This window comes from Corvus cornix, chromosome 8, assembly GCF_000738735.6.
Source record: "Corvus cornix cornix isolate S_Up_H32 chromosome 8, ASM73873v5, whole genome shotgun sequence".
NCBI classification, from domain to species: Eukaryota; Metazoa; Chordata; class Aves; order Passeriformes; family Corvidae; genus Corvus; species Corvus cornix.
The window spans coordinates 3,307,137-3,332,365 of record NC_046338.1 but is presented as its reverse complement, the minus strand read 5'-3'; the positions used below and the strand labels follow the sequence as shown (position 1 = coordinate 3,332,365).

The 25,229-nt window shown below is 43.2% G+C and overlaps 1 protein-coding gene across 13 annotated transcripts in view; it reads left to right on the top strand.

Annotated features, from left to right (window-relative positions):
* FGGY (FGGY carbohydrate kinase domain containing) overlaps positions 1-25,229 on the top strand; it is a 282,954-nt gene that overhangs the window by 255,225 nt on the left and 2,500 nt on the right. For 12 of the 13 annotated variants that reach the window (XM_039555991.1, XM_010408771.3, XM_039555988.1 and 9 more), the window contains one exon: positions 577-671. In XM_039555991.1, the coding sequence (XP_039411925.1) occupies positions 577-671 (95 nt within the window). Of the gene's footprint in view, positions 1-576; positions 672-25,229 lie in introns of those variants that run through there. The other variant, XM_039555993.1, reaches the window with a different exon arrangement.

The following is a 25,229-nucleotide window of genomic DNA, read 5'->3' as shown; positions in this document are numbered from 1 at the left end:
TTTTAATTTGGTTTTTGAGTATCTTGCACAATTTGGAAGGCAAGATTTCTCTTATTATTTCATACATAGCTTGAGAAGGTTTGCTACTCATATTTTCATGTCTTCCAGCAAAACCAGACTGGCTTTGTTGGCTGTATGTTTAAAACCAAACACAAACAATCTTTTTTTGTTTGTTGCAAAAGAAATAAAAAGGAGACCGCCTTGTTTTCCCCTCCAGGTCAACTTTTAATAGGCACGTGGGTTTGGAGGGTGTGGGTAACAGGTTTATACCAAGCCCTTTGAGTGAGATAAAAAGCCAGTGTCAAAGATCTGGGGGGTTGGGGTTTTTTGTGTGCTTTATGTTCTGCATTAATATTTTGCTAAAATGATTTTATTTAAATGCTGCATTTTTCTTGGAGCCTGGAACCACAGAGCAGAGAGATTTACATTAATCTACAGCAGGATGTAGCTCTGAATGGGGTTTTGAGGAATGGTTTTCAAGCCCTTTTTGATTCCTTTTTTGTTTGTCTTTTTTGGTTTTAATTATTTATGGAGCTGCTGTGTTCCCTAACAGAGGCCTGGCTCTTCCCTTTGCAGGCAAGCCTGTTGTGCTGTCCAAAGAAGTGGAGTCTGTTTTGGTGGGTGCTGCTATTCTTGGAGCTTGTGCTTCTGGGGATTTTGCATCTATCCAGGTATGCAGTGCCTGATTTTATGTCATTTTTTTGTTCAGTTTTAATGTGTTTTACACCTTGACTTTTGGCACCACGCAGAGACCTTAATCCAAGTGGAAAAGTTTGTCCCTTCCACAGAGCCAGACAAGAGCCAGCATTGCTTTCTCTCCACCCTCTGTGTAACTCCAGATGTTCCTTAGATGCACTGAGGATCAATTTGTCTTTGGACTATGGGGACAAGTGTAGAAGCTGCTGTGTATGAAGTTAGCCCATGTAATTTTACAGGCAGAACAGGGAATTTGGCAAGGCTCTGATCCGGCACGAGGGTCACACTTTCATCTCAGTTACATTTGTCCTACTTTCCTTCCTTCGTATTGAGGAATGTTAAACATAAGAAGCACCACAGCATTATTTATGCAGAAAAAAATAACACATCTTAGCTCTTGTCTTGCCTCCAGTGAATGCAGAGTTAATAATGAGGATGGAATTTCATGTTCATTCATGTTATTTCAGTCCATTAACAGCTGCAAAAGTAGCAGTGAGGCTTTTCTTTTCAGTGGATCAGTCAAAGCATGACTTAGCTGCATTTATACAAACAACAGTGGCATCAGAAACCCAAAGAAGGGTCTGATTGTCCCAAATCATGCCTGTTTTCCCACCTGACAATCCCATAAGCCATGTCCTCTCCTCATGCTGCACAAGGACACTGAAGAGCACAATGCAGTTGGACAGAATGATTTATCAGGATGGTCCCTAATACATTTGTTGCATTTTTCTTTGTAACATCGAGCACAGATTTTTGTAGACAAATTTTTGCACAAAAGCTGATCTGGAGATACTTTGTGAATAGGGAGGTCAGCTCCCTGACCTGATTAAATTGGTGCAGTTCCACTGGAATCAATAAACAGCTCAACATAAGCCGAGGAGCTGGGCTGTGCTTGGCACTTCTCCAAATGGGAATATTCTACAGTGCTATGTAGGTTAGCAGGAAGAGCAGTTTCCTTTCATAAGAATGTTTCCATTAAAATGAATCCCATTGCAGCAGATACAGAGTGCAACATGTATGTCTGTGTGCAGTAGTTCCAGTGCTTGTAAGGAGACCTTGCTCTGATAAGTGGAATTTCAGTAGCAGCTTTCGGTGACAGGACTTCATATTTAATTCTTACTCTTCTGTTAGTCTTCTGCCTTCAAACACATTTTTCATTCCAAGTCTAGGATGTTTTCCACTGCTGTACAATAACTGAAGGTCTCAAAACTGATTTTATTAAGTCTGTTTTTATCAACATTAGAAAAAGCTAATGCTATGAAGTTTTCTGTGTTGCATTTTATTCAATTTTTGTGTATTCACTTACCTTTAGTTTTTAACCCTGCCCTTTTATATAAAAATATTTCATAAGAATATCCAGTAATTTCAGAACAGATATGAATATTTTAAAAATAATTTAGCTACTTGGGATCACAAAGGAGAGACTGAATACATTTATTTTAGGGACAGGGAAGTGTAAATGTATATCTACCATTGCAGTTCAATAACCTCCCTGACATTTATTTTTGTAGCACATCTTCCAAAACAACCCTTTCTTAGAGGTGCTGCTGCAAACATTCAGCATCTTTGTAGACTTTGCAAATACAGGTTATTACCTCTCCTCTAATAGATGGTTTGTGCTTAATTGCAGTGCTTTCCAAAGCTCTTTGTTTGCTCAGTGTAATAGTAAAGGAGAAAACTGTGGGTTTTTTACAACCTCTCTCCTTATGTCTATGGGTTTTTGAGGGGGATTTTTTACTGTATTTTTCCCAGTCGCTGGTCACATTTCTCAGAACAATTTTTGGGCATTTCCACTCAGTGTCAGAATCAGAATGTTTAAAAGCTCCCTGGTTTTTATGGGTTGGCTGTTCTCCACTTTCTAAAACTCAAGCAGTTTTAGGACAGCTTGGAAGCAGCACCCAAATCTGGATCCTTCAAAATCACTTTTGCTAATCTTAGTCCAGCTTTACCATGCTCTGCTGACAGGAGCATTGGCTGCTGCCAGACAGTGAAACCCACCAGGGATGCTGAATCTGAGGGAATGTGCATCCTGTAGGGATTTGGGGCATGGGGCAGCCAGGTCAGAGCAGCTGCCTCACTCAGAATCTGGACACAAAGGCAAGATCCTCAAACTCTACCAGGACATCCTGTTCAGCAGAGGAAAGACAAGATGGGTCATCTAGGGAAGAGCCAACTCTATGGTAACCTTATGGAATAATCAGAGTTAGGCTTTATTTAACTTAACAGGTAAGAAATGCCTTGGAACTGGGGGGTATTTCCTGGGGTAGGGCTGTGGCTGTGGTGTTTGCTGTACTCTCATCCTCCTGCACAGTCCTGGTGCTTAGTCCTGTGGTGTCCCATCCTTGGGGCTTGCAGATGGGGAAGCACCTGCTTCAGAGGATGGTTTTTCCAAGGACAGGCAGTCACTCACCACACATGGCTGGTGATGCTTCCAGCCAGAAGCACACATGGGACCGCAGGAGCCTCACCCTGACCTGTCTTGGGCAGTGGGTCATAGTGGCTGGAACACTAAAGAGCTTGTCCTTTATCCTCTCAAGTTTATTCTCAAAGAAACAAGCAGCAACATGCCTCCTGTCTCTTCTCCCTTCCCATACTCCAGCTCTTTGAACAATTCAGCATTTTGTTCTAATCCTCAACTTTCACGTATTTTTCTTCATATTTCAAGTGATCGGTGCAAATTTTTCCATGCTTTCTGCTGAATACATCTGTATTAGCACCAAAATTCTCAGTGTGCTGAGCCTTTATGGAGAAGCCTTGGTAATGAAGGTTAGCACAAAAGCTGTGACCAGACAGGTTAATTTGCAAGCTCCTAGAGTGGATTGAGAAGTTCAAGCCCCTTGAAGCTGCAATTTCATCTTTAGGTAATTCTATCAAGGGAAGATTTATAACCTCCATCTCTCAGGCCTGGTCACCATATGTTGTTGCTTCAAAGAATGTTGACTTCCCTATTTTCCTCTTCATTTACTCTCCCTGCATTTTTCTCCGCTGTGGTAAAACAATTGGTCTATCCAAAAAGAAAAAAAAACATTCAGTGTGGTGAGTTCTTCCCCATTTCATCTCTTGGTTATTTAGTCTCTAGAAACTCCAGAAAGGGGAGAAAATCCTCTGAATTCCTTCTTGGTTTATCTTTTAATTTGCCCCTACAAATGCTGCACACTTTTTCTCTGAGTAGTTTTGTGGGAGCTCTAACACAGCCTGGCTGGGCCCCAGCAGACAGTGCTGTGGAAAACAGTGTGGCATAAAGATTTTTGAAATATAGACTGTATTTTTGGGGGTTGGATTTTTGAAATACGTGCTGCATTGAATGAAATTACCTTAACGTTGCTAGCTTAGATGGGTCAATTTATTGGTTCTAGCCATTCCTTTCATGCTGAGCAGCAGGATCCTGCTTTTCTATGGGATTGTTTCTATAGTAAAATTATAGTTTCCGGTTTAGCCAGCCAGCAATTCCTTCTCAGTAAAAATGTTCAATAAATAAATGTCAAAGTTTCCAGTATATCCTCGTTACTCTGCCCCACTCGTACGTAATTGAAAATGGGAAGAAGGTGCTGTTTGATTTGGCAGTCATCCAGCTAATTTTTTTTGTTGGATAGCCCACTCTTCGGGACAAAGCTGTACACCAGGGAACAGGATTATTGCCTTATAAAACCCTGCAGCCCACTGACTATTCCTTAATTGCGTATTAAAGCAATTAATAAAATTACCTGTATGGAACCAGATTACCAGATTTATTTTGGATATGCTGCATTCATGTGGGACATTGTTACTTGCCAGCAAGGGAGAGAAGAAACTCTGATTTTCTGCAATGCATTTTGTTGGTCACTCTGTAACCAGCTTTCTATGAACATTTTTGCTGTGAAACACTGAGGTAGAATTTAGAATCTACATGACTACAAGATTTTTCAGGTATCAAATTGACTTTTAAGGGAGGTTTATTCTTTCCTTTGTTGGTGTTGGTTGTTATGCAAGTTGTTGGTATATCCTGCAAAAAGATAGGGAAAAGCTTTTTCATTGTTTCTTTGTTTCTACAAAAGAAGTGTGTAAAATGAGCTGGATTCTATAGGAAGAGGTGTTAGGTAATTATTTCATGTGGATTAGCTGGATTCTTTAGCAGCAGTAGCAGTTGAGCAGGCGAAGGACTCCTGGGTCCAGTCTGCACCCCTGGAAGCAGCCCCAGGAGCCGTGAGGATCGTGGTCCCCTGGCTCGGAGTCTGTGGACTGTATTGCAGGTGGGAGTTGAAGTTAAGGTGGTGCAGGGAAATAATTCACTCACAACTCTGTACTAAAGGAGCCTGGAGGAGTTTTGTTTGTGCACTGCTGGGTTTTGCTTCATTTAACAGATATCTTCTTTCAGTTGTCTCAGGATGATGTTGGGTGGTAGAGCACAGAGGGAAAAATCAAATAACAAACCCCACAGATAGCACAAGTTTTCTGAAGATCAGCCAGGAAGAACATATGATACATGGTGTGTTTGCCTTGTAACAATTAAAGTGTTACAGACAGTTGTGAATGTAAAGAAGTTCCTGAGTACAATTAGTCCACAACCTTGGTAATGGACCAACTGGCAATGGGGAAGAGACAGCATTTCATAAGAACACCCATAAATAGTACTGGGACATATTCAACTTTTGTGCTGACAGAACTGAAGGGGGTTAGGCCATTTCCATTTCTGGATCAGGCCATTTCTGGTGTAATTTTGTTCCACTTCAGTGGACGCACTGCAGTTGATGATCTGATCCTCTATTCCTCTTCCAAAGCATTACCTGTCAGGCCATGGATTGAAATTCATACAAGCGTCTCGTGATTTCCATATTTTCAAAGGCAAGGACTGAGTGGAAGATCAGGGAAGGGATAAGTTTTTCCTTAGAAATGGTAATAACTTGGGAAATCAAAAGAGGAAATAAAATGACTTCTCCCTGTTGGGTTCGGGAATGTTGCCTTCCCTCATCTCATTAAAAATTTAAAGCACTCTTGTTTTTGAGCAGGGTGAATTAGTAATTAAGTGCTATAATCAACTTGTGTAAACATAATATTGAAGGAGAACAGCAAATTAATCATTTTGTTGGCTTGCCTTACCTAATTAATGCACCTTTTAGCAAAGGCCTTTCTGCCATTTTGGTTTTTTTATCCCGTTCCCTTAATCAGAGGATTTTGGAAAGGCAGAGGAAGGAGATGGTTTTTCTTAGGCACCATGATGTACACAAGGAGTGTGTTAAGGTGCTGTGACCTTGCCTTCCTTTCCTTCAAGAGCTCCAAATCTGGGCATGTAGAGTTTGAGCCCAAGGTTTAGTGGAGACCATCCTCGAGCAAAAAATAAAAAGCTTTTGCTTTCCAGGGTAGGCGTTGGCTGGTGTGGCCTCTTCTTCTAAGTGACTTCGAGAACCAAACTTTGTCATGTAAGATGCTCAATGGCTGTGGAGAATATTTACATCTAACCAGGCCTGGCTCAGGGCAGTGACTTGGCAGTAGAACTGAATCCCTTTACCTCTTTCCTTGGTGTTTTGACACTGAAATATGGCTTTCCCTAGCTGAGAGTGGTTTTTTCCTTTGTGTAATAAAGTTAGATTCAATATGGCATGCGTGAAACCACCGAGATACTGGCAATGCCTCTGGCTTTTGTATAGAGTCAGCTGCCTCCTTACCAGAAATCTTGAGAGAAATATAGATGAGAGAGAGAGAAATGAAAAGGCAGTGATTTGATGGCCACTGTCCAGTTCCTTGTGGCCTAGTGTTTATGGTACAAAGAGTGCCTTTTTAGTTAGCATATTTTGGCCTTACTGTCAGAAGTCTTTGCAGTGAGGGTAAAAAGCAGATGAATCACTACTACTCTTTTGCCCTAAGGATGATCCTTCTATATTAAAGCTGAGAAATAGAAATGTTGGTTTGTCTCTGCCAAGCACAGAATGAGCTTTCAATCAGTTTGAGAGTGTGACTTTTTTCACTTTCCAAACCACAATAAATATATAGAAACCTTTCTACTTTCTTTCAGCTGACTCCAGTGGACAGCATTTCCATGTGGCTGGAGTTCTTCTCTTGCTGGGAGTTAAATCACACACACAAACACCACCCTGTAGAGATCACACAGCTGAGATGTGGCTGTAGCTGCTCACACGATGCTTTCACAAAAGTGCTTAGAAAAGTACCCTCTGCCTTGTTGCTGTTTACTGACATGTGATACTGGTTGACATCTGTTGCCCTTCTCATTTGAGGTCTGTTTGCTTTACTAACTTTAACATTTCCACATTGCTGTGCTGCTGAAGTGCAGATACACAAATCTCCTTCAGTCCCCAAGGTCCTTTTATGAGAAGCAGAGCTGCCATCATTTGATATCATCCTGCTGGCTGCCTTTTATACTGCAGTGGAGAGAAATAATTCTGTTGCTGTGAAATGTATTTGGGGGAGTGCAATGTCCAGTGCTATATGTTGTCATACATTTGATGTATTATCAGATCAGTACATGCTGTGCAGTAGTGTTTAGTTCATTGTCACAGCAGATGATTTGTGGATATTTGTTATATCACTTGAAATTATTACAGGTAAAAACTTGTCTAAGTGAATATTAAAGTTTGTCATAGCAGGTCATGTAGCTGCTGCAATGACAGATGATCTTAGTCCACAATCCTAATGCAGCATTCCCAGTCAATGTAAATCAGTGGTGCTCCAGGATTTCGGAGGAGTGACACCAGTTTACTCCAGTGCCCCAATCCAGTCAAGCACTGGGGTGCATCACCTGACTTTCAAGTAGGCAAGAAGTTCAGCTGAAGACAAACTGGACTGCCCATGTGCTGAAGTACCCTACTGGATCAGAGCCCAAACAGGAATCTGACACAGTTCACTGGGAGATGACACATCTTGAGATGATAAAGGTGATTTGAGCAGATGGTTTCTGTTATTACCCCTTCAGGAACAAGCTGTGGATGCCACAGGTAATGGCATACAAAGGCTGTGTCTTTTGTTAAGTGCTGTCCTTTTTGTGGAAACTCAGCATGCTGCATTTGAAATGTCACGCAGTACACAAATGCTCAGATTTGGAATTTCTCAGTAACTGTTTAATGAGAGGGAAAGGCAGCTGCAGTGAGTCCATGTGATATATCAGCTATAACAGAACTGCCCATTTACAGGAGCTGAGTGTTTGGCACAGCTCTTCTAACAACCTCAGCAGTCCAGTACTTAGGGATGTGGCCTTGTTATTGCTCTGAAAGCAGAAATGAGCATGAAATACCACACTAATGAAATAAAACATGGCCTTTCATTTGGGCTTTGGTGGAAGGATATGGGGCACTGTGTGTTGGGATATCAGTGTGACTTCCCTGTTTATTAATCCTGGCTGAGACTGGTGATAAAGATTTTATTACCTATTTTTCACATTTACAAGGATGGACTGAAAAGGTAATGAAGACCTCTTGGAGGGAAACATGACACAAGAAATCTATTTAATCTGTCTTTATGCTGAAAGTGTAGCTGGCTTTGCACAGTGGCACAGCTCCACTGACTTCTCCCAAGTTCTGGGTCTTTCACACCCTGAATTACTGTGTTAGAAACAACCACACGTATGTGAATATAACCTCCTCTGTCTGTAGGATTAACACTTACATTGTCATGTCTTTCATCTTTTTAGAAACTCACATCAGCTGATGCTGGCAAAGAATAAGATGTAGTGTTTTGTTAGTCTGCACAAGTTGAGACTCTTATTAAACCAGTGGTATTTTTCTCATCTGTCAGTAAGCCCTGGACCTGGCAAGCAGGAGAAAAAATGCTGCCTGGAATAGTTCAGCTTCTGCTGCTGCGTATTTTTGTAACAAACCATGAAATGACCACAGTGGAGTTTTTCTAAGGAGATGTACAATTAGTTGATTTTTTTTTTTTCTTTTCAAGAAGAGTAAGATTAAGATCAGCTTGTAGAAGTTTAATAATATCACAACCTTACAGTTTTTCCAGCTTGCTGACCCTGTCTTTTCTTGAGGAAAACCATAAATATGAGGAAACCATAAATGTGTCTTTATAGTAGATAGATACTTTCTTAAAAGTGTACTCTGATCCTTCTCATTTCTATTTTAAGGACCAGTTTTACCCATGTGCTCAGACACACAGCTGAAGTCATTTGGACCTTGGACTCCCCTTCTGTCCAGGCCATTTAAGCAGGGAAAAGTGTGATAGCAATATTTTATAGGAAGGATGAGGACAAAGGAGGGTACCATGGATCTTTTGCAACTGTCAGTAGCCAAGAAGGTCCTTTTCAGAGTGTGTCTTGCTTAAATGATGTTTGGGATGTCAAACAAGTTAAAGTCTCTCTGCCCTCACCTCTTCAGTAGCTGAGGAGAAAAACCTTCAAGTTATGCACTGGAGAATTGGAAACTCAATCTGGCTACATTGTGAGATTAATTTTCCATCTGGGATTTGCACTCTTGCTATGTCAGCACAGGGATCAGGCTGTTCCGTGGCAAAGCACGAGCATGTGGAGTCACAGCACTGTCTGAAATGCTTGAATGTTTTTCACACTAAAGTTTTTGAAGGACATTATGATCACTTAGTTGTGGGATTTGGTGCAACTAGTTCAGACCACTAGGACATACTTTCGCTACCCTATATTTGAAAAAGTTTTGTGTTTTACATATACTGTGTTATCCTTGATCCTAAAGATGTCTAGGGGGGTTTGTTTCTTAACATTTCCTCTCTCGGTATAGTTTAACAGGACTGTTTACTATCTCAGAGTGCCCAGTACATTTTATTGTGGTTAACAGTAAAGACATTTTTCTTTATTCCCTTTCATATAATCATGGATCTGAAATGGTGAAGGAGAGATCCCCTAACATTTATTAGACGGCAGCTGCTTTTTACACTTACTGTCTTTCCTCAGAATTGGAATCCTATTTTCATTCTCTTTTTTTTGTTCAATCATATGTTCTTATTTCCTTGGTTTCTTAGATACAGACATATAACAACTGTTCCCAACCCTTTCCTTCTTGTTTTGAAGCAACTTTTCACATGTCCTGTGCTTAAAATTTCTGAGGCACAGTTTGAAGTTGGGCAGTGAGATATAGAGAATCCATATGAAATTTCTTCATGGCTCTGTTTTGTTTTTATTGGGACAAGTGTCCACATAATGAGTAGCAAGACCATAATTGTCACTCTTGAGGGAAGTAAAGGCAGAAAGCCTGACCACCAAGTGGGCATGGAAAAGCCTGACTTGCAGATTTTTGCACAAAGATATTCCTCCAGATGAGGCTTGAAAAACATTGGGAGAGCACAAACGGGGAGAACTGCTGTGTCCATCTCTTGCTGTGCCTTATAAGTGCACAGCAAAAGCAAGTGGGGTTGTTGTCTTAGGAATGATTTATGGGGCATGTACTCAATGTGTAGCATTCCTGGGAGCTGCATTCCCCTGAGCATCACTGACCCTCAGTACAGAAATACCTCCTGACCCATGCAGGGCCTGTTTGTGTGAGCACCTGCTGTTTGCCACGCAGCTTCCAGAGAGTCCTTTGCCAGGTAGAGGTTTTAGTGTGGGTGTGGGAGCTCTGGGGAGAGCACATTTTTTGGGCAAGGAGCAGAATAAAGTGATGTGGCAGTGGAGCCCTCTCTAATGAGGGATGTTTAGATCTAACCCTGTCACTTCTTTGGGAGATTGGGAAGCACAGGGACCCTCAAGGGAGAACACTCTGGAAAATAAACCAACTTCTAATCAATATTTTTTCCTTTGAAGAGTGTCTGCATGAGAGGCATATATAGGAGTGCTGTACCATCATCCAGCCCACCCTCTCCTTCCCAAAACTCTGGGGTGGATGGTGATAACACATCACATGTGGAAGGTGCCTTCATTGCCCAGCCCTGTAGCACAAACACCTTGGATATATTCAGCAAAATACTGCTGAGTTTTGTAGCCTTTAGACTCCCTTTGCTTTCAAAATGTCTGGTAAGACTTGCTTTTTGCCTAATTTTCCCAGATTGGTGGCGTTCTCTATGTTGCTGTGAAATCACTCATTTCTGTTAACTTTAAGTTGTTTAGGTATTGAATGCTGTATCTTTAGACAAGACCGAGGGAAGCAGCTTGTGCTTCCAGCAGATAAATGGGATGTGTGTTAGGCTCTAGGTTGGGACCTGGCACTTAGCTTAGGTGTGGGAGGTGAGTAATGGCCCTAAAGATGCTAAGCTGTGTGAAGCCCTTCTGATAAATGGGGCCTTTTTGTGATGAGCTCTCCTCACGTTCCTGGATTGGTTGGCATAAAAGCTTTGAACATACAAGCACATTACTCATTATTTACTGGTTGTGGTTGCAAGGTTGTTTAATTTTGCAATAGTCCCATCTAAGGGATGATTCTTGCATTGCATGAAAGGGAGACTAAGCAAGATTCACTTTTTTGTTTGCTTTGTGTAACTTTGCCCCGTAGATATTCAGCATGTTTGCCATAAGACACAAAATGTCAAACTTGTGGCTTTCTGGACATGGACACTCATCCCAGAGGAGAACCAGGCATGGAAAGAGAATAAAGATAGGTGTGGGAGAGAATGGGGCTTTTCTCTTTCAGCACTAAATTCCCAATAGCCACCATCTCCCTCTCCCTGCTCCCACTCTGATGTTGTTTATTTTTTTCTCTTGTATTTTTGCCTGTCATTTGTGCTTCTCTTTTGTTCAGTAGTTTTCACTTTTTCTTTTTTCCCATTGTTGATCCTTCTTCTCTTCTCTTCTCTTCTCTTCTCTTCTCTTCTCTTCTCTTCTCTTCTCTTCTCTTCTCTTCTCTTCTCTTTTCTCTTTCCTCTCCTTCAGTTCTGTCTCCCTCTTCCCAACTCTTTCCACATCTCAGTTCCTTACCCATGTTCTCAGATAATGAAAAGCAAAGAGTAAGGGATGGACTGTGGCTCATTCAGTGCTGATCCCTCACCTCTGGTCCCCTCTCGAGGCTTGCAGGACATCAGTAAAGCCTCGTGGCATGTCCTCTGTTTTATGGGCACAGCATATGCACAGAGCACTGACTGGGCTGTGCCAGTGTTCTTGGACTGGAAGAGGGGAGATTTATTATGGCACTGATCACAGTGCTAAAATAAACTGCCCTCCCTCAGCAAGAGGAATAGGAGTTTGTAAATGCCAGCATTTTATACACAAACTGAAGGACAGGGCTGAGGGAGCCAGCTGCCCAGGTTAGCTGTTCAGGATCTGAACATGGCAAGGCTTTAAAAGCAGAGAGTCAGAAGAAGTCATTTATATTAAAACAAACTCTGTCATGAGTCATTTGACTTCTTTTTCTCTTACACACATAGTTTATGTCCCAGGCCTTCTAAGGCCTGGGTAACATCTGATACTCTTTAGGCTGAGCCGGCTCTAATAGGAGTGGGATCCTGCTTCCACTTACACTGTACCACTTAGAACTCTATTTAATTTGAGTCTTGTGTTTACAGGCTGTAACTGTTACTTATTTGTCATTTTTATGGTAATAAAAAGATTGTTTGTCTGTGATTCAGTCCTTGCTGTGCTGTTGAATAGGTCTGTGTCCTTCAGCAGCAGCAGAGGAAAAGAGGAGCTTTTGCTTTTGGCCTCATTCATTTTTCTCATGCACCTTCAGTCAGGCAGGAGGAGGATGCAGGTCCTTCCCATCCCTCCCAATCACTGTCTCAGTCTGTTGATTCCAGCAGAGCATCACTCTACATTTTTCACACCATTTGCAATGAGCTGAATGTGATTTTTCTTCCCTTCTCCTTCAAAAGAGCCAACACCAAAGTGTACCCTGTCTGCAAAATACAGCTTTGTCTCCTTTACAATTTTTCTTATTTTTTCATTCCCTCCTTTGTCTCATCCCTTCTGATCCCAGGTTTTTGTTTAAACATTTTTACCAGGTGCAAAAAATAGTTAATTGCAAGTAGGAGATGTGAAAGGTGTATGAATTCAAGTCTTGTTCCCTGCTTGTGCCAAGGCCTATAGAGACTTGAAAGGGGAGAATGAAACACAGACAAAGGGCAGGAAAGCTTTGTCCCACTCCAGAGTTTACAGGGAAAGGGTTCAACCCGGCATCCAGCTTCCCTGGGCAAGGATAACCCTCAGGCCCCCCTGCTAAAAGAGGCTGCACCTTAATTAAGAGCATGACTCTTGTTCCCTCTAGTGGCTAATTACACAGCATCTCTCACACCAGAGTGTCCTTCCACTGCCTTCCTGCTTCCCTGCCCAATTTTCCTCCCATCCACAGTTTTTAAAAAATGTTTTGTAACTGTCTCAGTTTCTCCAAATGATGGCATTTGCCATTCTTTGGATTGTGCCTTCAGAAAGCTGGGAACTCTCCCGTGGATAGATAAAACCCAGCAGTAGGGTTTAGGGCTGGAGAGGTTTTTGCTCATATTCCACCCATGCAGAATCTTTCTGCAGCGTTACCAGGAAGGGTTAAGGAAAAAGGGCTTTTCTTGGTTTATCAGCATCCCTGCTCCTATTGTAATTCCTTAAGTCTGACCAGATATGGACGTCCAGAACTGTTGGACGCCTCAAATCCCAGGCTTGTTTCATGTCCTGGAGATAAGGAGTGAGTTGCCTGGCTTTGCAGATCAAACACATACCATGTAAAATGTAGTGCAGTATTTCCTAGGGACACAGGACAAAATCTGTGTGTGCCAAAGGAGTTCTTCTTACGGCCTGGTAATGGGACATACTCTGTGCTAGTTCAAATTGACACGAGCTACTGCAGCATCAAGTTCTTCTGAGTGTAAATAAAAGCAGAATTTTGCAATGAGAAAACAATCTGTGTTACCTGAGAGGCAGAGTCCATAGACTTTATTCCCACCTGAGCCACTGACTTTGTCTGTGACTTCGGCCAAGTTGTGTAACTTTGTTCTTCATCCTCCTGATTTGTGAAGCAGATCTGGTGATGTTTACAAACCTCAGAGGAGGGGTTCATGGTTGTATTAAAGTGATAGAACAAAAAGTGCAAAGAAAATCTATGATGATGCTAAAGGTGTTTCTCTGGTGGATTAAAATAAGTCAGAATGGAAAGGTTGTAGATTAACAATGCAGTTACACATAATTGGAACATCTTTTGACTTCTGAATCTTACCTTAGAACTGCAGTTTATTATTGTGTAAATTTTCATTGCTGTGATATGGAAGATGGCCTATACACCATGGCATGGTTACAGTTCTGATGTTTATATTGGTTTTTAGTATTTACAGCATTCAGGACATTTAAAGATTGTGTTGTGCATCTGCACAAAAATGCACTTCATATGCAGAATTCTTGTTTTTAGAGAATATTTGGGCCAGAATGGGAGACCACATCCTTTAAAGCACAAATTCACTCAGGGTTTGGATTGGCAATTGCTTAGGAACAGCAAAGGCTTATTCCAGATCGACATTTTCATTCCCAGCCTGAAGCTTTAGGTAACTAGTGCTGTGCCCAACACATAACTGAGGTGCTCTTTTTGCTCAAGTATGGAGCCTTCTAAACTGCAGTTGTAGACATTTCTGGAGACTTCTGAAAATCAGATGTTGTCCTTTTTTACCTGCAGTGGGACCAGGATTAGCAGAAACAACAGATGCATCTTGCATTGCTGAGCATTTTCTGAGGTGCATCTGAAACTGATTTGTGGCAGGCCAGTAACCCAATGAGCGTAATGTAAAACATCCAGCAGGGTAAGACCTCCTCCTTAGAACTGTATCCTTTTTCTTGCATGCCTGGGTTGCATTTTTTTAAATTAAGTTACTGCATTGTAGAATGATCCACATTCCTTTATTCCTGTAAAAATGGAATGACTGACAGCTTTTCATTGCACATGCTCCTACTGTTTGTTGGGAGAGGAGGGGGCAGGATGAGATCCTACCAAATGTTTTAAATATTATAAATAGAGAAAGATTGTTGAGCATGAGAAAATGGCTTCTTACGAGGGGTTTAGTTAGATCTGTTGCTGATCCAGTCTGATCTTACATAGATTTTCACTAATTATTCCAATGTCAATAACCAAGCCAGAGCAGAACAATGGATAAGTGTGTTTAGAAAGGTGTGCAGTAAAAGTCAGACTTCGATCAGATAAAAGAAATTTAATATCTTTCCATCCATTCTAGACTTGTCACAGCCAAAGAAATACCTTTGAACAAAAACTAGTTGGTTTTTTTCAGATTTGCTGCATTAAGCAATTTCCAAAGTACAGAATTGCTGCTAATGGAAAAGCTAAACAAATCTGGGATTTTGAGCTAGTGGAGTGTTCATGCAAGTGATTAGGCTGTACAAAAGGAGCATTCATCTTGAAATGACAGATAAGTGCTAAGGACAGGACTGAAAACTGTAAATATGTTAGCACTTTAAGCGAGAGCACAGCTTCAGCACTTGTGAGACTCATCAGCTGCTGTAAACAATATGGATCTTTGAGCTGATCTCTGCCGAGATCTCAGCACATCAGATAATGATAGAGTTGTTCATTTTTGCTTCTTCTGTTCTGGGTTTTTTTTCCCTTTCAGAAAGTACTTTCTGCAAAGAGCAGGTCTGTGGTGCTGCCAGCACACACTCACCTCCCTCGTGGAGCAGCTGCTGTGGGGAGCAAAGGACAACCCCAGAGCCGGGCTCTGCCTTTCCCCAGCTCTGCTCCAGTGAGGAACAGAATGTGCAGCTGCACTGCCACTCTGCTCGCAGGGCTGTGCCCCCACCCAGGCTGGGGAAGGCTCTTTGAGCTCCTCCAGCCTCAGTTCACAGTCAGGACACTTCTCCAAGTGTGATTTTAAAAGGAAGTGTTCAGGTGGTGGCAGCAGTTTCTCCTGTGGGGTTTTGCAAAGTGTTATCAGTGACTGAGCTGTGACAGTGGAGCATTTCGTGTTGGGAAAGCTGCATACGATAGAAATTAATTTGAAACCAGTAAATCCCCTTTGCAGAGGACACAATAAAAAGCTGGCATCCCACCATAGCTCTCAACACTCACTGACCTCGCTGAGGTTCTGCTCAGTGACCTACAAGTGAAAAGCTCCATGAGCCATTTGGGCCTCTGCTATTCATCTCTTTTCCCAGCTTGCTGTCTTTAAATAAAAGGACAGATCCTCGGCAGCAGGAATTGGCTCAGTTCTTAGGATCAGCTGAATCGTGAAGCACAAAGTGGTTTTTCTTCAGTTGTGTCCCACACTGGCCAGATTTTCCTCTTGCGTGTTTGGTATTAATCTAGTGGTGTTAGTGATTCTTGTGGAATACATGAGGAAATGAGGTGAAGAAGCTCCACAGGATCACAGAATATTCCGAGTTGGATGGACCCACAAGGATGATCAAGTCCATCTCTTAAGTGAAAGGCTCATATGGGGATCAAACCCACACCCTTGGGATTATCAGCACCTTGTTCTGACCAGCTGAGCTGATCCCAGGGCTTGTGTGACCTGTCCAGGGTTAAAATTCCAGAGCCAATGAATCCAGTGAATACAGTTATGGAAGGTGTGCTGGGAAGAGCTTTTCCTCATAAGCACTTCAGGAGCTGTGGCTTAGGAATGTCTCACTGAAGTGACTGAAGGGGCAAGGTTTGCTTGGAAGCAGGAGCCACAAGGTGCAGCTCACTGAGGGCTTCTTAAAAAGCTGGGAAAATAGGATGGGATAGCAAAGTAAAAGGAGGAATGGTGACTGGCTGGGTGTTGGAAGGTGAGAACATCCCTCTGGAATGATTTGGTGTTGTTTGCCTTTCCTGAAGATAAAAAGGACGGCTTATAAACAAGCTCCCCAAGCTTCCCACCTGGCCAAAACTTGGAGGTGGGAAGGTGGAGACTCTCTCAGGAGCTCAGCATTCAGAGAAGCCCTGGGCAGGATGGTGCTGTGTTGGACCTCAGGCTGTGACCAGCCCAGCTCTGGTGCCACTGGTGCCTTGCTCCTACAGCAAATGCACTTCTAATTCCAACTGGGATGTTTGCAGACAGAACCAGCCTTTGTTTTGGGCACGGGCAATTAGAAAATGTGCTCTTTTTCTATTTGCCAAATGAATACAAATGCTTCCTGAGAACATCTGCTCAGGAAAAAGATGCCTGAGATACCTTTAAAAACTCCTGCTGGCAGTGCTGGGTGACAGGTTTGGATTTGCTCAGTAACAGAGGTTATGGAATATTACTGTAATCAGAAGCTCTTTATGGCTCTGGGGCAGGTGGGAATAAGTAGCCCTTGGGTTTGGTTTTGTATTGAAAAATGTCAGCTAGAGTGGTGATAAGGGTAACCTGACATTTGCCAACAAGGATAGTTTCTTCCAAATTAATTCGTTCAAGTTGGTGCCTACAGGTTTTCTGTGCAATAAGTGTGATTGCAGTACACAGATATTGTGCACATAAAGAGGTTCCTGCTGACAGAGAAGTTTTAGTGCTAAAGGGAACTGTATTTATCATTTCCCAGTGGTCTCCAAAAGAGATACAAGCCAAAGTTTTTAGTAGCAAGGGGAGCAGAACACCTATTCTGGTGTGACTATTGCAGTTTCCTCATATAAAACTCTCTGAATTCTCTGTCCATGGGAGTTCCACAGCTCAGGTTGAGATTCTCCCTTGGTGCTATTAGAGCATATTTGGCAACTGACTGGCAATCCCATCCATAAGACCAGGCTTCCCAGATTTTTAAGGAATCCTTCCCAAAATAAAATAGTTCAGCAATATGTATCCAGCGTTTAAAGTGCCTTTTTTAGAAAGAGCACTCTTGGAGGGCAGTTCTAGTGGCAGAAGACAAATGAGAGCAGTAGCTTCTCATCCCTGGCTGATTTTCAGATCTGGAGAAGAAAGGATGCTCAGTTTTTAGGACAGGACAGTATCATCAGCTAATCACAGAATCATAGAATAATTTGGGTTGGAAGAGACCTTTAAAGGTCATCTAGTCCACCCCCTTGCAATGATGAGTGTCCTTTGCTTCAGCTTCACTCAGTTCAGTCATGGGTAGCCTTTAATTAAGGAAAGAAAAGTACTTTCTGGAGCAGTGTGCTGGAAAAGGTTGTTGACCCCTTGTTTGTAGCAGTCATGGCAAGGAAACCAAACGCCTCGTGCCATGGACAGCTGCCTTCTCTGTGCTGTGCTTCCCAGGGAGAAAGGGCTGTGCAGTCCAGGATGAACTCTCAACAGATTCCTCATTTCTTCTAGGATTTGTTCTCTGTTCACCACTCATTGGATATCTCTGTATCTCTTAAATATTTTTTTTCTTGTTGGACATGACATATCTGTAAGGTTTCTAAAAGGCTCTCTCTGTATTTTAATGCAGTTTACTCTCTGTTTTAACATCTCAACCTTCTACTGGCTTACAGTAGTGAAACACTTTTTCTAAAGATCTCTTGTTTTTTATGAGCCCCTGTCTAGGGTAATTTCCCAAATCCAGTCCAGATTGGGTAAAATGTAAGCATATTTCTGAGGTATAGTTTTGGGGTTTTTTTAATAGTAAACCACACATCAGATTAACCCAATAAAAAATAATCCCAAATCAAAACTCACAGCAGGGATTTCCCTCATTAACCTCAGGTAGACAGTGGAGCATGGCAAAGAATATGTTTGAAAGGTGAGGGGGAAAGGAAAGGAAGGTCTCCTCAGCCAGTGCTGGATACAGGGAAAGAATAAATAAATGAAGAAGAGTAAAATATTGCAAATAGTTTTGCTTTCTTGATGGAGTAACCCTAAAACAAAGTATAGGCAGAAGTTGGTTTGATGACAAAGTCCCAGCTAGGTACCCCAAAAATGCTGAAACTGCCCAAAGTGGGGAAATGAACAGAGAGATGTGTGCAGATTAATTAGATCGAAGAAATGTTTTGACAACGTAAGTGAACATATGGAATGAATTGAGAGAACCTGATCCAGTTCCCCATGTGTAAATGATGCCTTAGCCATAGCTCATAAAGCAAATACAGATGCAAAAAAAAAAAAAAAAAAAAAAGCCCCTTTCTTACCCCCTCCCCCCAGTAAAGCCCAGTCTGTTGCCAGATGGCAAATAAAAATTTGAACTGGGTGACTAAATGTGAGGAAAGCTGAATGTTCAGCATGGACATGGAAAGAAATCAGCTGAATAAATCTGAATTTTGCACCTTGGAGGAGGTAGTGCAGTGCAGCTAAATATTGCATGAAATGCCCAGATGAGTGTCAGGATCTCCTGTGCTGGGTCTTCAGTGTCTCTGTTTTACCCTCCCCAGTCCAAATCACAGAATCGTGGAATGGTTTGGGCAAGGACACCTTCCACTGTCCCAGGCTGCTCCAAGCTGTGTCCAGCCTGGCCTTGGACACTTCCAGGGATCCAGGGGCAGCCCCAGCTTCTCTGGGCAACCTGTGCCAGGGCTTTCCCACCTTTGCAGGGAGGGATTTCTGTGTGCCCAGCTGGGTTTTTGGTGTGAGTGTCCATGTGGAAATCACACGCCTGCCCTGCATGCCCCAAAGGCCTTGCCACCAAAAATTGAGGGTAAAATATTGGGACAGGTGCTGCAAGCAGAGGGTGAGGAGGGAGCCAGAGAAGCAAAGCAATGTGTTGTAGGTTGTGCAGAGGAGCATTCCCTGGTTTAGTTTGCCCCATCCCCAGGAGGGATGAGTAGGGAGAGGGCTGATTGGGCAGTGCCTTGCATCAGGAGCTGGTGGAGGAATCTGCTGTCCTGACTCCCAGGTGAGCTTGTGTTCTGTTAAACACAGCTGCCTGTTAGCATAACATTTCCAAGCCTAAAAACTGTTAAAATCAATATATTTTCACGTGGCTTCTATGGACAAACCTTCTTAGTCCATTTTAACAGCGATGCTGTGTGTGGTTAAATTTATTCTACCTCAGAAGGGTGTGAGGGAGATGTGCTGCCAGTGCCAGTTGGTGCTGGAGTCAGGAGCCTGTTCCAGCTGTGGCATCACCACCACAGCCTGGGCTGGGACCTTCACACACAGCCCCTGAAGTGAACAGTCCCTTCACGGAGAAGCTGCACGGGCTCATGTCAGGGGAAGAGCAGCTAAACCCTGCCCCAGACTGCTTGGATGGTGCCCACAGACTTGATTCATGGCACCCAGTGCCAGCAATCTGGGAAGCTGAAACAGGAGGTGAGCACTTGGGCTCTTTCCATTGCCCAGGGAAGCTGAAACCTCTGCTAAGCCGTCCGGTTTGTGTCCAAGCAGCTTTGGGCACGAAGAGGTGCCAACAACAGAGCCCTCACAAAGCAAACTGCTTAATTATTTGATAGTCAAAGGCAACTTGGGGGAATGCAGGCTCAAATCAACAGCTAACCAACCTATATTTAGTAGCAGAGTGGCTGGAGCTTAGACCCAAACATAGTTTCCAGCTGATAGATGATGTGGCAATCAGAGCTGACCCTCATCCCATTCTAAATTTGGGCTGTGGAATAAGTAATTAATATCATGGCTGGCATGGCAAGGCACCCTTCCAGCAGCTGCCCTGCCACTGCTGCTCCTCTTAGGGCTGTGCCTGTGGCTGGCCAGCCTGGCTGGGCTCTGGGACACCAAACTGGGTGACCATAGCCTGGCTGGCACTCTGGAGCCACTGAGGCAGAGGCAGAGTTGGTGCTCTGGAGGCAGAAGTGCTCCCGTGGCCTTACCTGTGCTTGTCTCTGCTGCTGTGAGAGCTCTTCTCCATTTGTTCTGGTTCTAAGGAGTGAAAAGCTGCTCTGGTGGTGCAGGACAGGTTGGGTGATCCATCCTTCAGTGGGATATGGAAGGTGCAGGAGGGCTGGGAGTTCCATGTGGCACCCAAAGTGCAAAACTGGGGACACACCTCGAGTGTGCAAACGCTGTGCCCCAGCCAAACCAAACTGGGGAAATGGCACAGCCCATTGCAGAGAGAGAATTTTAACTGAAAAATAAAAGAGTAAATTCCATGTCCCTGATAACTCCAGGAATCTCTTGAAACTTTCTGGAATCTGATTCAGTGCTGGAACCAGAATTCCGCCTTGTCTCAGTGCTTCAGGATCCATCCAGTTGGCCTCTGTCAGCTCAAGTTGGATGGCTGAAGGGTACAATAACGTTGGGCTTCTTCTGAGCTGCCTCAGTGTAACAAACAAATGTATGAAATACTCCTCCAAGGAGGGCCAGTGCTGTTTCTGAGCCTATGGACAGAGAGAATCCAAAGGCCAGTGACTTTCCCTGGAAGACAGACTGGGGTTCAGGTCCTGAGCTGGTGTCCTGCTTGCCAGCCCTCCATCCTTCCATCCTGTTCTCCCTCCTCCTCTGTATCTCACGTGCACACACAGACAGACAAAAACTCTCTCTCTCTGAGGTTTGATGCAGACACAGAAATCGATGTTGGATCAGAGCAAAAGGAAAATACAAGCTTGTGTGAAATTTTCCACCTTTTCACGAAATGAATCAAAGCCAAATTTTCACACTTTGGTCTTAGGTGTGAAATTTTTGCTCAGCTCTAATATTTATCCATAATGTGTTTTAAAACTTGGCTCGCTCCATCCAGAAACCCACAGAGAATTGAGTTACAGATTCTGGGCTTTGTGCATGCTGCCAAGATCTGCCTCTATAACTCAAACAAATTTTAGAGGGGGGGGAACCACTAGAAAAATACTGTATATGGTCCATCACATGCTTTCTTCATGCAGTCATGTACCACTAAAAAGTAACGTTCTGCTAGGCCTGTGTTACAGAAATATACTCATGTAACTCCTGTAAACACGGATAAGATGCATTTTTCATCTCTGGGCTGTGGAACAAACAATCCCTAAATAAAAGCCTAGAAGGAAATAGCAGCTTTGCTTAAAATTCTTATAAAAGTTTAAAAGTATTTCTTCAACATCAGCATTTCAAGAAGTCTATTTATGTCCCTCAAATCCAAATATATCTGTGACTGGACTTCTTAAAATGATGCTAAAGACATCTGTTAGCTGAGCTTGTGTGTGTGGAGTAGAAATGGGTGAGAGGTTCTTCACTGATGCAGAACAGTTAAAATTATTACATAGACCATTATTTACTTTATTTGTTGTGAGGACTAGAAGTGTAAGGAAAGTCTCTCTGATAGTTTGAAGGTTCTTAACACCTGCTGAGTCCTGCAGTCAGGACAGATCTGGTGGGAAGAATGTTCCTACATTTCAGCCTGTTGTGAATGGGGCAACTTTTATGTTATTTTCCTCCTGCTGCTGGATCTGTGACAGGAAAACTGGACAGAAACACTGGAGAGGTGAGGCTGGCCTGAGTGGGAGCATCAGATCCCCCCAGTTTGGTGCTTTGCTGTTCCAATTTTCAGCCACTGAAATTGGACAGGAGAACTTCAAATGATCTGTGATTGTTTCATTGTTAGTAACTACCTTAGGTAAAAGTCCAAGCATTTCTTGGGATTACCAAAATGACTAAGTGGGGAGAACAGAGCTGGGAAATTGCATTTGTGCTCAAATGCTGCATCCATTTAACTTTGAATATAATTTTTAAAGTCTCAAAATAAAGAAAAAGCCCAATTGGGATTCTGTTACTTGACTTTTTAAGATAAGGCTGATGTTCCTAAATCTGATTTCTCATCTGCTGTGTACTTTAAGGGCTCACATCCCATTAATTTTCAGTAATACTCAACCTCATCAGTCCTTGAGTCGCTGCTGAAAATCAGACTTGAGGACTATTCTGGGTTGGGCTTGATGATCTCCAAGGTCTCTTCCAACCCAGTTGATTCTGTGATTCTGTGATTCTGTGTGCCTCCCTCTGCAGTCCCAAGGGACATGAGCTCCCCTTGTGGGATGAGCAGGATCATGCTGGGTTTTGTGAGGCCACTCTTGGAGGATCCCAAGGGCAGGGAATCAGGGAAGATGGGTCTCCCAGCCTGAAGCTATTCCCTGTGTGCACCTCCTGTGCCAGGCTGATGGGCTTCTCCTGGGGCCTCCTCCCACACAGGCTTAAAAACCTTTTCCTTCCCATTATTGAAGGGACAGCAGTTGAAAGTTCCAGCTTTTAGATGCTGTATCAAAGTCGTGCTTCCCTAGGAGGTAGGATTTTGCCTGGGTTCCAGTAGGGTTTCCCTTGGAGATCCACTGCCTGCTGAGGCTGCCCTGGGTTCCTCAACTGCACAAGTGTTGGATCCTATGCCCCAGATGATGCTGGAGACTGGAATTCAGCCACTAGGACCAAGTGGATTTGAGTGGCTCCTGACCTTCCCTGCAGCAAAATGGCACCTTGTCCTGAGGTCTTGGTGGGCCTTGGGGAATTTGGTTCCCTGCTCCCTTCCCAGGCAGGGATAACCCTGCTGGACTGGGTCTCTCCATGGAGAGCAGAGTGTTTACTGGCTTGTATCTGTCTCAGCGTTGACACTCCAACAAAAGGTTAGAAATCATGAATGCATCCCTTTATTTCTGCTCCACAGTGCCTCTCTTTTTTTTCTGTGTAAACCCTTCACTTGCCTCTTGCCCAGCCTTTAGAAACGATGATCAAATGCGAACTTTCAGGGTTTATTTATAGCATAGCCTTTATGGAAAGAGAGAAAAGAAATGATTAAAAAGCAATTTTACAAAATATTTTGTTTTAAGAGAGAATTCATTGTGTTTTAAATCACTGTATTCATTGTACTGTCTAGACTGGCAAACAAAGAAGATAGAGCGTCATTCAAATTAAGATTGTGAAATCCTTGGTGACTGGAATTATGGATTTGGATGTCAACCCTCAAACAAACTATTTCTGAACAGCAGTATTATCACTTTGCTATATTTAAGGCTTTGTTGGAGACAGCAGTCCACAAGGTTGATCCGATTCAGTAATGCAATTCTAATGTTTCTTTGTTTCCCATTTCATTATAAATTCATATTTTCAATGTTCTGTTCCTCTTTGTCCCCAGAAAATTGTTGAAAAGACTCTCCTCTGGGAGTAAAGTTTTTTGTTCAAGCTAACAATGACCAAACTGACTTTAAAACACAGAAAAACACACAACTAAAATGTGAATTGAGAGAGGGAATTAATTTAGCGTATTTTGAGCAACATAGAATGGGTGAGTTGTTGAAAATTGCTGGCTGTGTATTTTTTTGCCATGTTATTCCCCAGACCCATGGTAGTTGCTGTGAGACTTTAATGCTGTGGATTCTCAAAGGTCTGCATATTTTCAGTAGATTTAAAAACACCAAAGTATTTTAGCTGATAAACTGAAAAACTGATAAACTTGAGAATCTTCCTCCTTAACTCAGGGTGGATGATGGGAGGACCAGCAGAAGAGAAGCAGCTGCCAGGCCCTGATTCCTAGTTGAGACCGGCTCCTAAGTGACCAGTTTTCCTTTTGGGACCTCTCCAGCCCATCCTGCTCCCAGCGCCATGGGAGTGGTGACACCTCTCTGGCTGCCTGATGGGGACTCTGTGCTGGTGCTTTCAGGTTGGGGAGACCTCACAGGGAGAGGGGGAGGCTCTGGGCAGCCTTGGCTTGAGCCCTTGAAGAGCAGCTCCCGAGTGCCAGGTGTGAGAGCTGGGCCCAGCTGGAGGCACGGGGGGCACTGGGGGGATCTGGGGTCTGTTCTTGGACCAGCCCAGGAGACCTGGAGTTCCCTGAGTAACAGCATAAAAATAAAATCTGTCTGGAGACAGGTTTATCTCAAAGCTGGCTGACTTCCCAAAGAGCAACAAGACGTGTTCTGCTCTGGAAGCTGTAAGAGTAAAGCACAACACAAGTGTGTGGAGCACTCACGTCAGAGGCAGAACATACCGTGGGAATGGTGCTGTCTGTGTCCTGGTCCTGAGGGTGCATGGGGAGGGGAATCCAAAGTCTGGCCCTCCTTTTCATTTTTGTTGCACCTGTGATAAAAAATGGATTTGCCTGTTTAGAGACTTTGGGTTTGTAGGTTTATTTTCATGCAGTGTCTCCAGGGCAGTTCAAAAGGAGGTGTGAAGCAGGGAGCAGAAAGGAAGGTGACTCTTCCATTAGAGAGAGAGTGCTTCAGGGGGCTTTGTTTTCCCTAAGGCACAATGGAAAAGCAGTAGCCATTGTACCAGAGGGAATTGGCTTTTACTTTGAGGGTTTTTTTTTTTTTCTGAGTGTTCATTCATTTTTTGGATAGTCTGTAAATCCAGCTGGCCATGCAAGGGAGTTTTAAGAAACTGACTATTGTAAACAGGGACAATGCTTGGGCATTGTCAGTATCACCTGTTAAAGGACAGGGAAGAAAATGCCCAATTCTCTTACTGGGAAGGATATCAGCCTTTCCATGGCAGTATTTTAATCTGGCTGGTGTGCAGAGTCTCAGTGCCAGCAGGCTCACATGTCCCAGGGAAAAGAACACACTATCTCTCTGGAAGTGTTATTTCAAGGGTGTTTCTTGGGGAATCGAAGTACAATCAACCTCTGCCCATATGAAGGAGAATGGGCATATGAGAGCACAGAAATGTTCCCTGCTGGTTTATCAGCACCCTTAGCAGAGTCAAGTCCTGACTGCACCCCTGGCAATGCTTTTCCCTTCGATAGAGCCTGCCCTGGGCTGGTGAGACTGCACTGACGTTGCTCATCCACATAGTGAAGTTCTGTGAGATCCTCAGCTGTCAAGTGCTGGATTAGTGGAAAGCACAGATTTCACTAGAGCAGGTATTCCAGCCTGTAAAATCATCCAAACCTTTTAAAAATCCAGCTGTAGCAGCTTGCTGCAAGGTTCCAGAGCAGCAGCACAGGCTGCCTGTTCTCCAGGGTCTTCCTCATTCTTAGGCACTGC